Below are 15,139 nucleotides of genomic sequence, written 5' to 3' on the forward strand. Positions count from 1 at the left end.
CTCCAAAATGTACAGAGCGGCCCTAATGTGTTGTTGTGTGACTTCGGTAAAGAGGATCTAAGAACAGCATGATGACGGTATGGAGAGAGGTGAGGACGTGAAAGAAGACCCCGCCCCCCCATAGTACAAAGGAGCAGATATGTGAATAATGCAGAACAACTTCGTTTGGAAACCCTGGAAATGCAAAGAGACACGATTATGAGGCATAGTTTAAACTGCAGCTATCAGCTACGCGGAGGAACACGGGAATAGAGCAGCTGCAGTTCGGTTAAATTAGATCTTCACAGATTCGGACTTCCTGCTTCAATAACTCTTCTGATAAACGTTCAAATGTGTCAGCAAGTATCTCACTCATTTTGTATTAACACAGAGAGTGAACTACAAAAGCATTTTTAAAGAAAAAAGATCGTTTTTATTGCCTTTTAATCAGAATTGTTCGCTTTAAGCTGTGAATGCAAACATGCAGCAGCCGGCTGCTAAGGGACCGTCAATAAAGTGCAACCTCTGTGAAACACCATTCTGTAAAAATCAGTGAACTTTTAAAAAGCGAATAAATGTCTATATTTATATGAACTGGTAATGAAGACTCGTCAGCATAGTCATGCTACATTATTATTTATTATACTAAATTTTGTTAGAAAGTCAACCTCCATTTTATTGCATATAGTTTTTTTAAATTTAATAGAGATATGAATCATAACATAAATGCACTATAGCTCTGAAGATACTAAAGCTTCTGTCACCAAACTACCTGTATTGACTAATCATGACCTTATTGTCCTACTGCAACAAAGATTATGTCATAATTCACGTTGTTTATTGTTAGGAATTTTTCATTTTTAAATATTGATCAGATTTGGTCAAAAATGCTCAATGGCTTTGAAGATGCTGTACTGACACAAAACTTCCTGTACTGACTAATCATGACCTTATTTTATTTTATTATATTATATTATATTTTCCTACTAAAATAAAGATTATGCAAAAAAAAAAAATTCTGGCATCTTCAGAGCTATTGAGGATTTTTGACCAAATCTGATCCATTTGTAAATATGAAAAATTCCTATAAATAAACAAAGTGAACTATTGACATTCTTTATTTTAGTATGACAATAAGGTCATGTCAAGTTACTGATAACTTTAGTCATGATTCATATCTATTAAAATTTGAAAAAGTATATGCAACAAGATAAAATAAAGATGGACTTTCCTACAAAATATGTATTGTAACAATAATATGCTTTATGATAATTTTATGATTTTTTTGTAAGATTATTGATTTTTACACAGTGGTGTTTCACAGTTCGCCCCTAAGTGACAAACACACCCCTGAATGCCGCCCCCAAGTGACAAAAACGCCCCCTTAACACTGAGTGTAAATCCAGGTGAGGGCGCAAAGGAGAACTGACCGAGCAGGATCCCTGCTCAGTTAGGATTTCAGCCGTTCAGTTGTAAAATACGGGGTCGCTTGGTTAGAATTGCGCCATCACAGATTTAAGGTTCACTCACTCAGTTTCTAAATACGCCCGCTCAGTTGTCTTTACGCCCTTTCAATTTTTGGCATTTATGTAATTCGATATTAATGACTCATGATAAATACACAAGTAAAACAAAAATCTGTAACCATGAATTGAGCGACTTACGCTGTTGAGCAACTGCAACAGCTGCAATTCGACAAGGTGGCCCATGGGAGCCAGAGTCTGAGGTAACACTTGCACCTGCATCATTGTCACTGTCTGAGGCCATGGCAAAGGGGAGTGCTTCAAAATTTGCACTTATTTCTTCCGCAAGATCTACACACAAATCGGCTGCGTTCCGGTGAGCTTGGCCTTCTGCATATGCAAAAGGACGGCTTCCAAAGTTCGCGCGAATCTTTGAGTTCTGCAATCAGTGACACAATTATCAACATGTTAGGGTTCCATGTTGACTGAAGGGTTAACAAAAATTCCGATTTGAATAAAAACAGACCTTCTTTTGGATGTGGACCAGAGGCCACATTCCACCTGCTACATCATCCAGAAATGGGCTGAGTCGTTGGCCACAGTAGGTGAAGTAGACCCTGCCTTTGGGGGCATGACCTGGGGGTGGAGGGGTGCCCTCTGAGCGTTCCCAGCCAATTCCAGCCACGTCACCTGCATTGGCAAAACACGTTTTCTCAGCAAAGACTGCATGCAAACTATTGGTGTATAGGTATTTAAAAATGAAGAAAAGAGTATGAAGTACAAGGCCTAAGAATAGTTTATTTTAACTCCTTAACACATCATCCATAACAGCTTTATGGATCTTTGTGCTGAATAAAAGAAACAGGAAAGACTGAATATTCATCCCATCTCACCAGGAAGTAGAGCCACATCCAGCCTGACACTCTTCCACTGCAGTAGACTGGAGCCATTATAATGCACCGCTCTGCCATTACTGCCGCAGACGAGACACACAAACACGCACACAGTCCAGAAGACACAATTAGAAACACAAAAGAGCACAGCAGTCAGGAAAACAAGAGGGAAAAATAGTATATCTTATTTGATACCCAAGTGTACATACTTGTGAAATAGACATGTGCCAACGGGATTGGTCCACGCTCCGTCTCGCTTCTCTGCCTCTGTGGCAAAACCAAAGGACACAATGGGGCCACTGTCCTCCTCAGAGTCTCCATAGGAGACAACTTCTATCTCCCAGTAAAAGGATGGTGCCTAAAAAAGAAAATAAACGTTATTTTTGGACAGGTTTTCCTGTGATTATATTATCTTATTGTTTGTTCTAAAAGACACGGCAAACATAGGTTAAAGCAGTGTGTTAACCTGGATTGGTATAGGAGAGGTGGCATAGATAAAGGTTCCTCGAGGCAGCCCTCCTCCTGCACTTGGGTCAGCCAAAAAAGTGACAGAAGTGAGTCGGGCAGAGAACATGCAGGCACGGACTGGTGGGAACACTCTGGATGGACACCAAGTGATCTCCTTGGGCTGGCATAGCAATCACAGAAAAAAGGATACGTCATAAAACATATCAGAGTTGGAATGAAGAGTGTAAAAAAAGGTCAAGAAAGAAAACGAAGAATGACAGCAACTGTTACCTGCCGTCTGTCGGTCTGCAGAGGTGGAGGGGGTGGACGAGCACAGTCTCGATAAAGCATTCGCACTCGTTCACACTGAGCCTCAACCACACTGAGCCGTTCCCCTGAACAAGATGACAGAAATCTGTCAGGTAAACAGGGCGTTATTGCGTTGAAGTCCCAGGAGCGCAAATACTCACCAGGACTACACTCCTGCGCAACCAAGTTAAGAACTTCAACAGCAGCCGGACATTGCTGAATAAATTCTTCACAGAAGGAACTGTCTTCCAAGAGCTGTGCCATCACCAGGCATGCTCTGTAAAAAACACAAACAAATGCACCATTATTTTATAATGCCTTCATTAGTAGATCATATAACACAAGGAAAGACCGCCTATATTTTGGAGATTCAACAAACCTAGTTCGAATCTCTGCTAACAGCCGCACAGCAGCCATCACTGGGCTGGAGCCATCCCCTGTGGCTGGAAGAGACGTGTGAATGGACAGACTGCCCTCTTGGGGCAGAAGCATGGACTGCACAGCTTGGACTACTTTTTCTGTGATTGAGAGCTTGTAGAGAGGAAGCGCCTTTGGGGAGTGGGCCGAAGATACAAAAAGAGACTAATTAGATGCAGGGTCCCACTTTTCAGAAGAATAACGAACATGCCATTGTTTGAATACGCACCTCGGATCTGGGAGTGCAGAGGCGCGACACCGGAACTGTCAGAATATCTGAGGCTTTGCAGGTTCTCCTGTACTCACATGAAGGTAATTTGACGGTTGCAATTCCCTCTTGCTCGTTTATGGACATAACAACGCCCACGCTGCCAAGAACACCTTTACCTACCACCTGTACGAAGATAATCAAGAAATTCATCACAAGCCAACATATCAGACATTTTTAATCCATTATCTAGAAACAAAAATCACATCTTATTTCCCCTTACTAACCTGGACCTCAGAGCCAATTTTAATAGTTTCTTTGAAGCCTCCTAGCGCACAGAGAGCAGCAACAGCTTGTCTGCCAATAGCTTGCAGTTTAGCTAGTCTTCTGCCACTGCTGCTGCCATTCTCCAAAATACTCTCAGCATACTTCCCCAGCTGAGGGATAAACATCAGTGCGCGTGACAGAACCTAACAAAGAAGAGAAATGCATTTTTTAACTATATACATGTAAAAGAGGCTCAACAGTTGAAAAAAAATCATCATTAATTTATGGAAACAGCAAGATATATCAGCTTCTAAAGTGTGATGTGAGTAAGACAAAGTTTTACTTTTTCCACAGTGCTTGTCCAAATTTGTGCAGTGTTGGACTCTGGAGCAGTCAGCAAACTGTGCAGCAGTGCAATAACCTCAGCAGCCATACTGTTGGCAACATGGCCACTTATAAATGGCCGTACAGGATCTGACCTTTTCAAGGAGGAACAAAAGAGGAATGTTACAACCATACTTAGAGATTTACCAAAATTAGGTGATTTTCAGGGGGTTTTCTCTACGTAAAACCTTTTTCTTTTTAATTTTTGAAATTTTACCTGGCTAACTCGGCATTCCTGTCCCTACAAACAACAGTCTGTGTGGTTTTCTTCTTGTCTCCAGCGGTTATGCCTCCTGCCGTCTCCTGAGCCAAAGCCTCTACAGGTGGACCAACACTAACTATCAGTCCAGACTGAGCCCACTTGTTAGCCTTCCGTAGAGCAGCAGATGCTTCTTCTGTGACCACCTCACAGCATCCATTCTAGGGGAGGTTGGAAATTGGACACAAATACAACTCTCAACTAAGGACATGCTCAGTTTCATTTAAGGACTGTAGACATCTTAAGTCTGAACTATTTTTGTTTTTTAGCCCAGTTTTTAGACTCATACCTTTGTCATATCTCTGTCCATCTTCACCACCTTTTCCATGTTGGCCCCTGTGCCAAGTCTAAAGGGACGCCCCTCAGAACTGCTGCATTTTAAAGGGTAAAGGATGAATATAAAAAACAGGGTTTTCATGGATGTATATATTTTAAACAGGGTTATCAAGAGAATTTGTACCTCAGAAGTGGCTGTAGAACCTCGTGAGACGACTGATCTTCTCTCTTATGGATAAAAATCGACAGTTTACCATCAACTGCCTCTGCTTCCTCCCCAGCATCCTCAGACTTAATGGCCCCTTTGGAAGTGGCTCGGGACAGGCTGGTGTCTGGCTCAGAGAAGCTCGGGGAGAGAAGGGTTTGACAACCTGATAAAAAAAATTCCCTTAGCATTATTATCTATAACTGGAAAGCATAGCAAACAAACTGCTTAATCTTGCATTTTTCTATAGATATTTTTAATTAATTTAAAAAAACACACACACAGGTTTTTACTTCTTGGCAAGCAAGACAGACCTGGGACAACGTAATCTGCCAGCTTTGCCAGCAGCAAGGCAGCTATCCGTGAGGCTGGGTCGTTGGCATCTGGCTGCTCTGAATCCAGGGTGTTTATAGAGTAGCTCCATGATGGTAGAGCTACATTACCACAGTCCTCCACACTCATTAGAGGCAAGGCAGCACGACAGAGCTGCAGGATGATAAGGACAAGCTTTGGAGATGGTCTCTGGTCGAGCAGAAGAGACAGAAGCTTTGAAACGCAAGCAGGCTGGCTTAGAATGGCTTTCCCTATGTGACTTCTGGAAAGGAAAAGCAAAAGAACACTTCAATAGATTAAAAAAAACACACTGTATACATTTGGTATAAAGCCAGAAACATGTCTAATATTTAAATACAAGCCAACTCTACCTTGAAAGATCATTAAGGAGACTCAGCACGTCCTGTAAAGCATCATTTCCAGCTGCCTGATTCCCACAGCACTCTGTTGCTCTGGCCAGGTGATTGGTTAGCAGGCTGGACACCTGCCTTGCCAGGCCAGAATGAACGGCATCTGTGGAACCACCTTTTTAAAAGAGAAAGACATATTAATAACCAATACTTTTAAAAAATCACCCATAAAATATAACAGAAAAAAATGTAAATGTTTTAGGTTACAGACATTTCATACCTTCCACCTTCTCCCACTCTATGCATCGGTTGGCCAGCACCTGAAAGGCAGCCCAAGCCATGGTAGCTACTTTCTGCTTCTTGGTTTGTTTCTCATTTGAGCTGCACTCTCTCTGACCGCTTAAACTACACAAGCTGTCCAACAGCTGAACGAGACCACTTCGAACAAGGCACTGTTCCTCGCACCTGCAATAAATCAACAAAAAGCAATGAAGTATCCCAGTTTGAAGCAGTAAGGTCATGTAACTATACAGCCAATTTAAGGTGCTTACCTAGTATATGGAATTGTGCAAAGCAAGCCAATACTGTTGGCACAAGCAATGGGGTAGCGAGCACACAACGACACTACAGATGTCATGGTCTCTCCAAAGGCCTCCTGCACCTGCTCTACCATCCCTCCACAGGTCAGCTCCTCCGTTCTGTACCAATGACACAATAACAAATGCTTATAGGTACTCTGAAGCTGTCCTAAAATAAACATGATGTCACTAGATTTCATACCTTGGGCCACCCTGCAGCACCATAGTGACAGGCCCCACAAGATGTGTGACCCCACCCACTTTTACAGCAGCAGTAAGCAATTCCCTCATGTGAACGAGTGCTTGTTTGCGGGTACTTCCTCGTCTCCAGCGCGTCTGTGCAGCTGACAGAAAGCTGCTGCTTGACACCTACAGACAGGGGTACATAAAAACGAGAAAAGCCGGCTATTAGTTATTAGTTACTTTCATCTGAAGCAAAGAAAAGCAGAGATTGGCGTACAGCTTGGTCAGGTGAAGTCCCAATAAACGCAAAGAGCTGTCCCAACAGCACACTATACGTTGGCTTGTCCCTGCTGTCTTCCATAGCTAGAGACTGCAGCAGGGTGAAGGAGCTGCTGCGATGGCTAGTCGGGTGGTGTCGTCTTCTGATGATAGACATTAAAAAAAGTGAAGAAAAAAACATTAACTACACAGTTTGTGTAGTAAACCCCTAACATCCTGTCTGCGAAACAGAAATAAACAAAAATACCTTTGAGGCGCATGTGTAAACTCTAAGTCTTGGTTAGCAATCATCTCCAAATCCGAAGGTGCAGACATGCTGCGCAAGAAGACGGGCTGCTTGACCATTGGAATCACCGTTTTGGCATCTGATACTGACTTAGACGCTGAAACAAAAGTGAAGACAGTTGGGGGGACACTTTATTGGGGTAGCTAGCAGCTAATACATGAAAAAGTATTTTAAACCTCTCTCACCTGTGCTTGATGTACCAGCAGGTGTGCTGGTCAGGCTTCTGCAGTGTGGAGCGATGGTAACGTGGAGAAGCAGCTCAGAGCGGTTCATCAGACTTCTAACCAGTGTTTTAGTTTTCACAAGTGGGGTGCTGTCTTTGATGTGAGCCACATTCACCTCCTGGAAGAACTTCTCCCTGTGAAAGGAGGCCCAATATGTTAAAAGCACAGAATGGCCCAGAGAGCTTCGTCTTGGAGCTCGTCCTCTTACTAACCTCAGTGCAAGAACAACATTTTCTAAGTCGTTAAAATCAAAGGGAACCTCCTTCAGGGAACAGAGCAACTCCAGCTCCTTCATTTTGTTCTGCAGGATGAAAGAAGGCAAGATTAAAGAAACAAAAACTAGAAAAAACTGTAGGTGCATGCGGGATTAGAGCACCTCAAAGAAGTGGTAGTCATGAAAAAAGGGGGTGTTGTTCTCCAGCTTTCCTTGCTGCGCTTCGTCCACTTCATTCTGCCACTTCTGTTCCAACTCTGCGACACTCTAAGCCATGGAGGAGCCAAGTTTAGTTATCCAAAGCATCTCTTAAAATCAAGGGTTCTTTGTCAAATATTCTGATCAACGACAAACTAATTCCTCTAACTGATAACAATATGTGCTACTTAAAAGAAAATCTCACAATGTATTTAATATTAGTGAAAGCAATTTTTGGCAAAATGATATTTCCGAATCTTTGGGAGTACAGCGTAACCTTACCTGCAGCTGACGCTCCATCGCATTGATTTTCTTGAAGGTCTCAGCCATGATCTTACAGACCAGGTCATACTCCTCTGCATGATCTTCACGGTACTGATAGTTGACGAGTGACTGAAGAGCATCTACCAGGCTTAGATGTTTTATGACACAGGATACAATAACCTCCTCCATTACATCCGGCCGAATCACCTCCCTTAGAAACGTAGGACAAAAAACAGATCAACTATACTTGAGAAAACATACAAGGAATCATGTGGACAGTCGGTTTGTTAATTTTTTTACATTCACAAATTTTTAATTTCTGCTATGAATTTAAAACAATTTTTCCAATTTCTAAATGTTAAGACGATGAAGAATTTTAAACAATAAAATGAGGTAAATGAAGTGTATTGTGCACCATTCAAATTACAATGAAAAACTATTATGACACTTCTAAAAATAAAAATATGAGTGATATCAACAAGGCATTAAGGCATATCAAAGACAAGTTTACTTATCCTGTATTAAAACATGCAATGTTTAACCAATAAAATTAATTAAAACTTCAAACTGAATGTTTCCTTTTTCGTCTACTACCTCTTATCTGTTTTCATTTTCCCAAATTTCTAGCTTCAGAAAGTTTAAATCTGTGAGACACATTGCCCATACAGGATAAATGATCACCTAAAAAGATACAACACAGACGCAGCACAACCCCTGCACGCATTCTAAAGGTGTTACAGACACAGCATCTTACTTGATGCTTGGACGGAACTGTGGTCGAGCCCTTCCAGACACTTCTCTCAGCCTGCACATGACGCCAGGTGGAAGGCGGATGCGAGGTAGGTCAAAGTACGTGCCAGGCATTAGACCTGGAGGTGGGATGAGTACGTCAGACGGGTAGGTGAACTCTCTGTCCTCTTCAATTGTGAGTGGTAGGGGTGAAGGACTAGGAGTGAGAGCAGGAGAAATAGCACCATTTGCTTCAACCTGCCACTGACACCTATGAGAGAAAAGCAGAAAAAAATGGTTTTCAGCATGTGAAATAACCATGTGATTGGAATGCATGGTGTGCGTTTTTTCATTCCTCACCTTTGCAGCAGCTTTGAGCAAAGCAAATCGTGGCAAGCCTCCTCCTCTCTTGTCACCTCTGGCCCGTTGTACAGAATGCGGAGCATCGAGCAAGCCAGCACTGACAGACCGAGTGCGAGGTCGGCGAGGAAAGGGAGGCCTCCGGAGACATCCTCGGAGGACTCCTGACAGCAAAAATCAGAGATTAGAAAGAAATAAAATCCTTCTACAGATCTCAACTGTGAGTGAAGTGAAAAAAATGTGTCTACCTGTGCTCTGACAGTGCAGGAGAACCCCCACATGGCTTTATCGGGGGTGTTATGTTCGCGACCACTCCTCATCTCAAAAGAAAATGTAACAGTGTCTCCCTCAACCTTTCCAAAAAATAATAATAATAATAATACAAAACAATTAAGGCTTGATGAGACTTTTGGTAGGATGGTATTACATTTTGGATATTTTGAGCCATCATTACCTTTACAAGGTCTTTTGGCCATCCTGTCCCCAACACACTGCGACTGCCATAGCCCAGAGTGTTTCCTCCATATTCTGCTACTTTACGACTATTGGTGTTGGGTCCAGCATAGATGACCAGCTAAAATGTTGAAGGTTAAATGATCAAGCCACATTGTTGTTACACTTGAGAAGTTGCACAAAAAGTTCTGAAAAAGCTGGAACCTTTGGTGTCACCGTGGATAAATTGGAAGTTACTTTACCTTGTCATAGTCATACTGCGAGGAGCAGCGAGAATCAAAGCGTAGGTAGAGGCAGCGGGCTCCGGGGATGTGCACCGTCTCCTTGAACTTGTAGTTATCCCTAACCGGATGGACTGTCTCTACGTTTTTTCCAGCAGCCCACGGAGCAGGGATTTTCAGTCCGGTCAGGAAACCTGGCTCCTCTCGTTCATCAAGAATTCTTATTTTGATGAGATAAATTAAATGAATATTGAAAATATTGTTCACATTTGGGTTAATTCGCTCATGACAGACACCTGGGGGGTATTCCAGGAAGCAGGTTATGCTAGCTCCCACGGTAAGTTTGAGGCTAAGGAAGTTGATAACCTCAGTTTTCGGTTCCAGAAATTGAGGTATGTTTCAGGGTGGGTCAAGTTGCCATAGCAACTCATGCTCTGAACATAACCTGGTCGGGAGCAGGTTTAGTTGAAGGTTAGTTTGTTTACAGAGAAGTGAAGCAGCATGGCGTGTCCATTTGAAGATGATTTAGTGGATGAAGAAGCTCAGATAATACTTTTTCCACCATGAGAGGGTGATAAGACCACATATGGATGTTGGAAAATTTAACTTTTTCACTTTGATCTAACTTAATTATTTGCTTCAGTTAAGATAATTAAAAATCTTTTTTTTGTTAAGTCAGTTTAAAAATAACATGTATTTATCAGACAGTTATTTTACTTTCATTCAAATTAATTCAATTAAGTAGGTGTAACTTTGGTGCTGCTGTTAAATCGGCACTGCAAGGGATTGTGGGATACCATTTCCTTTGCCTGTCTGGGCGGATTTTGGTTTAGGTGTGGCTTTTTGACCAAATTTTTTTAGTTGTTTAGTTGTTTTACTGTGTTTTACCATGTTTTGCTGAGTTATCTTGTCCTACTGTGCTTATGTCTCTGCACCATGAGTAAGAGTGAAGGACAGGATGATGAGTTTATATACCCCTACTGATGAATAAGGTAATGACAAAGATGGACAATTCTTTAATGAATTTGAGCGCAACGTGCATTTTTTTCCCCGTCCTTTTATTGTTATAAAAATGAGTATATCTGCCGGCTCATACTTAGACATATGAGAGATCAAGAAATATAATTAATTAAGATGGAAAAAATATTAATTGAATTGGAGTAATATGACATTTAGTTAGATAAATACATAAAATTGAGTTGTATAAACAATTATTGAGTTTTATAGACGTAAGAAATTAGGTTGATTAAATTTAACTCAATTATTTGTTACCAATAGAAGTATTTCATTTAAGGTGGCAAAATTGGATAAGTTATATATATATGCGTCACAAGGAAAATGGAAATAAGGTCAGAAACTCGTGCGTTTACTTTGTCTGTTCTTCTACTACAAGCAGAAACTCTTTCTTTTGATGATGCAGCCGTGTTACTTTTTTGATGGACGTATAATCTTCATACACCATCATTAAAATCTCAGACTCCGTCTCACTAAAGTATTGCGCTCTTTGGTTCTCCACGCGTTTCCATGGTGACTCTGGAAATCGGCGATCTATTGAGAATGTCTTTATGTACCTTCCGTGCACGAGCATTAACCCAGGGTTACCAAGTCGAGCGCAATTACGCCAACTCATACCCGGTCTTTTGGAACCAACATACCCAGAGTAAGTGAGTTCAGGCGGATTTCAGCCAGAGTTCAGGCTTAAAGTCAGGCTAGTTTAAACATGCTTCCTGGAATACCCCCCAGGACTTCAGTTGACTTTAAAAACAAGTTGTTTTTTTTCAATGGTTGTTACACACTGTCCCACAGTCAAAGTACCTCATTATACTAAATAGCTAATAAACATTCTGAATTCATTAGTTTTTTGTTTTGATTTGGTGGAATTAATGGTTGTTCTGTTCACACAAAAAAAAAAAAACTCACTTGTCATCAACAGAACATGTTTTGGCTCCCTGCCCTAAACAGCCACCTGGAGGTTGAGCCTCATCAGTGAAAAGTGGAGACTGAGTCTTAAGCAACAGAGCAGTCTGAAAAAAAAGGGACAAAAATTCACACTTCCCTTATCACTTCTTTGTTCCACTCCAAGAATCTCAAATGTGTTGGAAACAAACCAACCTGGCTGGTGTAGAGCACCAGCTGCACCAGCTGGGGCATGAGGGCATCAGCAAGTGTTAGGGTCTGCAAGTTGGGGTGCATCAAAGATGTGAGTAACACTGGTAACAAATGTCCAAGCATGGTGGCTTTGGTGACTTGTTCTAAGCCTTTTAACCTGTAAAACAAGACAAAAAGACATAATATGGCTTTAGAAATAGAGATTACAAGAAAAAAATTAAAATGTATGCTTGAAAGCCTGCTTGGAATTGTATTATTGTTTTTTATACAGAGTTGATCAAGTTAATATTAATGCTGTCCAACTCCACCAAAGAACAGGAACAATTTTATAATCTGATTATCGAAAAAATGCATTTATAATACAAAACACAAAACACCACAGACGGATTTCAATATTTTGCCATAGAAACATCATAAAATAACTGAAAGTGTGCATAAAAGATGACGTTAACAGGTTCACCTCGTCTCTCTGTCATGTAATTCGCTGTTAATCAGAGTTGTGGTCACTTGCTGCAGGGTCTCCAGGACTTCATCACATCCGACCAGGACTTTGGTGGCCAGGGAGAGGATGCTGCTCTGCAGTTCCTTCAAAGAACACATTCAGAAAAGGCCCAAACTTGCGTAACGCTGCCTCAAAGATTTCCCAACAGTCAAAATCTGGGAAATTTCAGAGACAAACACATGCAGTGAGGTAGGGGTATTTAAAGGGGATGTTTACCTGTACCTTCATTGTTTCCCCTTGTAGGGAGCTGTCACTGTCGTCGTTATCATCCGGACGGATAAGAATAGAGTTACTGAGGAGGTGGTTTTGAACAGCCATGAGGTAGCGCAGACTAGGCGAGACCACCTTTAAAGAGACACCACCATTAAAATGTGGTTATCACTGCATTATGGTGGAGCATATGAGCTTTAGGGGACTGCTGAACAAAAAGCCCATACTGGTACAGTGGAGAGCAGCTTTTGGAAGTCATCTCTGGCGACAGTCTGACATTTGGTGATGAGGAGGCAGGATTCTCGTACTACAGTTTTGAGGATACAGTGCAGCAGCTCATCATTCAATCTGCAAAATGACAACATGAAATCCCTGTAAACACCTGCAAGGAAGTCGGAGGTGAGATTAGTTTAAGAATGAGCAACCGCTTACATGTAGTGGTCATCTTCTTCACTTCCAAACCGGTTCTTTTGCAGCTGGCCTGAAAGGTTGGTGAGGATAACATCCCGAAGCTGAGAAAGACCACCGTTCCTCTCACCTGATTATTTCAAACAAAATGGGTCTGATGAGACTTAACTGCAGCTACATATGGCTTGTAGAAATAAATACAACATTTCTTGTTATTTACCTTCTGTTAGAACAAGTTTCAGCAGTTTATTGAGTTCAGCCTCCCCTTGGTACAAAATATTGAGGCCTGAGCTACAAAAATACAAATAATATGTAGGTTTATAGATACATCATGAAGCCAAGTTAGGCACAATGTTTAACCCACTATCCATTCTAAAGCGATGAAGTATGCAGTCGTTTGTGTAGAGCAGGAGTGTCCAAATCGAGGCCTCAAGGGCCGGTAACCTGCTGGTTTTCCAGAAACCCTGCCTCATCCGCTGCTGATTACCTGGATCAGTAGTGTTTAGCCAATGAGGAGCTTCAAAGGCAGGTTGATTGAAAAACATATAGGACACCGGCCCTTGAGGCCTGGAATTGGACACCCCCTGGTGTAGAGTTTGACATACCTGATGGCCAGGCACACCTCTCTCTGAATCTCCGTTCCTATCTGATCCAATGGAGCCATGAGGAGCTGCCACAGGAGCAGGCCGGACCGACGCACGCTGTCTTTATTCTGCTCCGACTGAGGGTTAAAAAACCGAAACACTACCTGAAGAACAGAAAAAAAAATGATGCAATCGTAAAATGGAAGACCAATGGATTCATTAAGAGATGCTGGCTGTGATTCATTTGTCTGAAACAAACCTGGAACACCACCAGGATGCAGCGGATGATGCAGGTGTCTCCATTCACCATGGCTCTCTCCATAATGTCACAGATGCTGCTGAAGTGACAGGCCTCGATGGGGTGTTGTTTACCCAGCAGGGCTCCCAGAGGCAAGCTGTTGCTGCTAGCTGCCAGCAGGTTGAGTTGGTGGATACACATAGCACCTACATGATGAAGCAGCTGATTGACCACGTCGCCGGTCGCCACAGTTTCCTCTGTGAAGAGACACGTGGCGTAACTGTTGAGGAGTCTGGCTTCACAGAATAACAGGATGAACGCGGGGAGTCGGTTTGCGTCTACCTTTGGGTTCTTTGATGAGATGGCTAACACCGAGCCTATGGCACACATGATGAAACGCTTGGTTTCCAGGATTGCACCACTGATCAATGTAATCACTGGAGCAGGTCCAGATCAAGTTGTTCAGTGCATCATAACAGGCTCCTTTAAACATGAATTTAGAAAAAAAAAGCATGATTTAACTGTAATAGCATATTTTTTAGATATGGAGTTTTGTTAATTAAGACAAATCTGAGCGCACCAAGTCCTGCCACCTGGGCTCCTCTGCCCAGAGAACTGCCAGGAGCATCGATGAGGTCTGCACGGCTGCTGAACTGACCGTCGGCCAGGTTAAAGACCAGGCTGGAAGCCAAAACTTAAGAAAAGACAACAAAGGAAACCAGTTTACAAAGCTGTTGGGTCATTTTAGCTTACTTTAACCAAAACACGTAAAAGCAGTTTCAGATTTCTGTTTTTCTTTCTTTTATCGGAGCGAGGAGCAGGCATCTCTGAGTGAGCTTACTTTTCAGTGAGGACAGGCTGCTGGTACCTCCAAACAGGGAGCGGGTGGCAGAACTCCCAGAGACACCCGGAGGTGAGACCAGCATTACTAGATAAGTTCCACACACATACATTGGGGTTTTCCTCAGAGTCTTCAGAGGAAGTCCACAGCTAGTGTTGACAGCTATTAGAACACACACAAGGAAAGAAAATGTCACAACAAAATATCGTAAAAGTAATTTAAAAAAAAAAAGGTTTTGTCATGTTCAAAAGTTATCTACCATTACCAGACTGTTCCTCTTTCACTGTGTTTGTGATTGCAGAGCCTGTAAGAGCAGCCAATGTGGCAGAATGGGAGGCCCGGAAGCGTGACATTCGACTCAGGAGAAGTTCATTCAAGCACTTGGAAGACTCGCCCTCTTTGCGAGTGAGAATAACTCTTTCCTGTAAGATGTCTGCAACACACAACGCTGTCTGCGTCTGTGCCATA

At 42.2% G+C, this 15,139-nt stretch overlaps 1 protein-coding gene across 4 annotated transcripts in view; it reads right to left on the reverse strand.

Moving 5' to 3' along the window:
• Positions 1-15,139, reverse strand: part of hectd4 (HECT domain E3 ubiquitin protein ligase 4) — a 47,968-nt gene that overhangs the window by 25,206 nt on the left and 7,623 nt on the right. Inside the window, exons 8-50 of one of the 4 annotated variants that reach the window (XM_023958576.1) lie at positions 14,937-15,129; positions 14,672-14,833; positions 14,411-14,524; positions 14,173-14,313; positions 13,852-14,087; positions 13,614-13,756; positions 13,229-13,299; positions 13,033-13,138; positions 12,828-12,948; positions 12,613-12,735; positions 12,349-12,473; positions 11,892-12,045; positions 11,700-11,803; positions 9,801-9,999; positions 9,560-9,679; positions 9,354-9,458; positions 9,106-9,269; positions 8,771-9,016; positions 8,035-8,227; positions 7,717-7,821; positions 7,553-7,641; positions 7,302-7,474; positions 7,078-7,213; positions 6,829-6,973; positions 6,571-6,737; positions 6,342-6,488; positions 6,071-6,255; positions 5,812-5,965; positions 5,422-5,702; positions 5,087-5,273; positions 4,916-4,997; positions 4,585-4,787; positions 4,327-4,462; positions 4,004-4,186; positions 3,738-3,902; positions 3,471-3,640; positions 3,253-3,368; positions 3,074-3,177; positions 2,802-2,963; positions 2,545-2,693; positions 2,336-2,415; positions 1,969-2,132; positions 1,644-1,881 (exon numbers count right to left, since the gene is read on the reverse strand). In XM_023958576.1, the coding sequence (XP_023814344.1) occupies positions 1,644-1,881; positions 1,969-2,132; positions 2,336-2,415; positions 2,545-2,693; positions 2,802-2,963; positions 3,074-3,177; positions 3,253-3,368; positions 3,471-3,640; positions 3,738-3,902; positions 4,004-4,186; positions 4,327-4,462; positions 4,585-4,787; positions 4,916-4,997; positions 5,087-5,273; positions 5,422-5,702; positions 5,812-5,965; positions 6,071-6,255; positions 6,342-6,488; positions 6,571-6,737; positions 6,829-6,973; positions 7,078-7,213; positions 7,302-7,474; positions 7,553-7,641; positions 7,717-7,821; positions 8,035-8,227; positions 8,771-9,016; positions 9,106-9,269; positions 9,354-9,458; positions 9,560-9,679; positions 9,801-9,999; positions 11,700-11,803; positions 11,892-12,045; positions 12,349-12,473; positions 12,613-12,735; positions 12,828-12,948; positions 13,033-13,138; positions 13,229-13,299; positions 13,614-13,756; positions 13,852-14,087; positions 14,173-14,313; positions 14,411-14,524; positions 14,672-14,833; positions 14,937-15,129 (6,541 nt within the window). Of the gene's footprint in view, positions 1-1,643; positions 1,882-1,968; positions 2,133-2,335; positions 2,416-2,544; positions 2,694-2,801; positions 2,964-3,073; positions 3,178-3,252; positions 3,369-3,470; positions 3,641-3,737; positions 3,903-4,003; positions 4,187-4,326; positions 4,463-4,584; positions 4,788-4,915; positions 4,998-5,086; positions 5,274-5,421; positions 5,703-5,811; positions 5,966-6,070; positions 6,256-6,341; positions 6,489-6,570; positions 6,738-6,828; positions 6,974-7,077; positions 7,214-7,301; positions 7,475-7,552; positions 7,642-7,716; positions 7,822-8,034; positions 8,228-8,770; positions 9,017-9,105; positions 9,270-9,353; positions 9,459-9,559; positions 9,680-9,800; positions 10,000-11,699; positions 11,804-11,891; positions 12,046-12,348; positions 12,474-12,606; positions 12,736-12,827; positions 12,949-13,032; positions 13,139-13,228; positions 13,300-13,613; positions 13,757-13,851; positions 14,088-14,172; positions 14,314-14,410; positions 14,525-14,671; positions 14,834-14,930; positions 15,130-15,139 lie in introns of all 4 variants that reach the window. The other 3 variants (XM_023958574.1, XM_023958575.1, XM_023958573.1) reach the window with 3 other exon arrangements.

Source organism: Oryzias latipes, chromosome 9 (genome assembly GCF_002234675.1).
Source record: "Oryzias latipes chromosome 9, ASM223467v1".
Lineage (NCBI taxonomy): Eukaryota > Metazoa > Chordata > Actinopteri > Beloniformes > Adrianichthyidae > Oryzias > Oryzias latipes.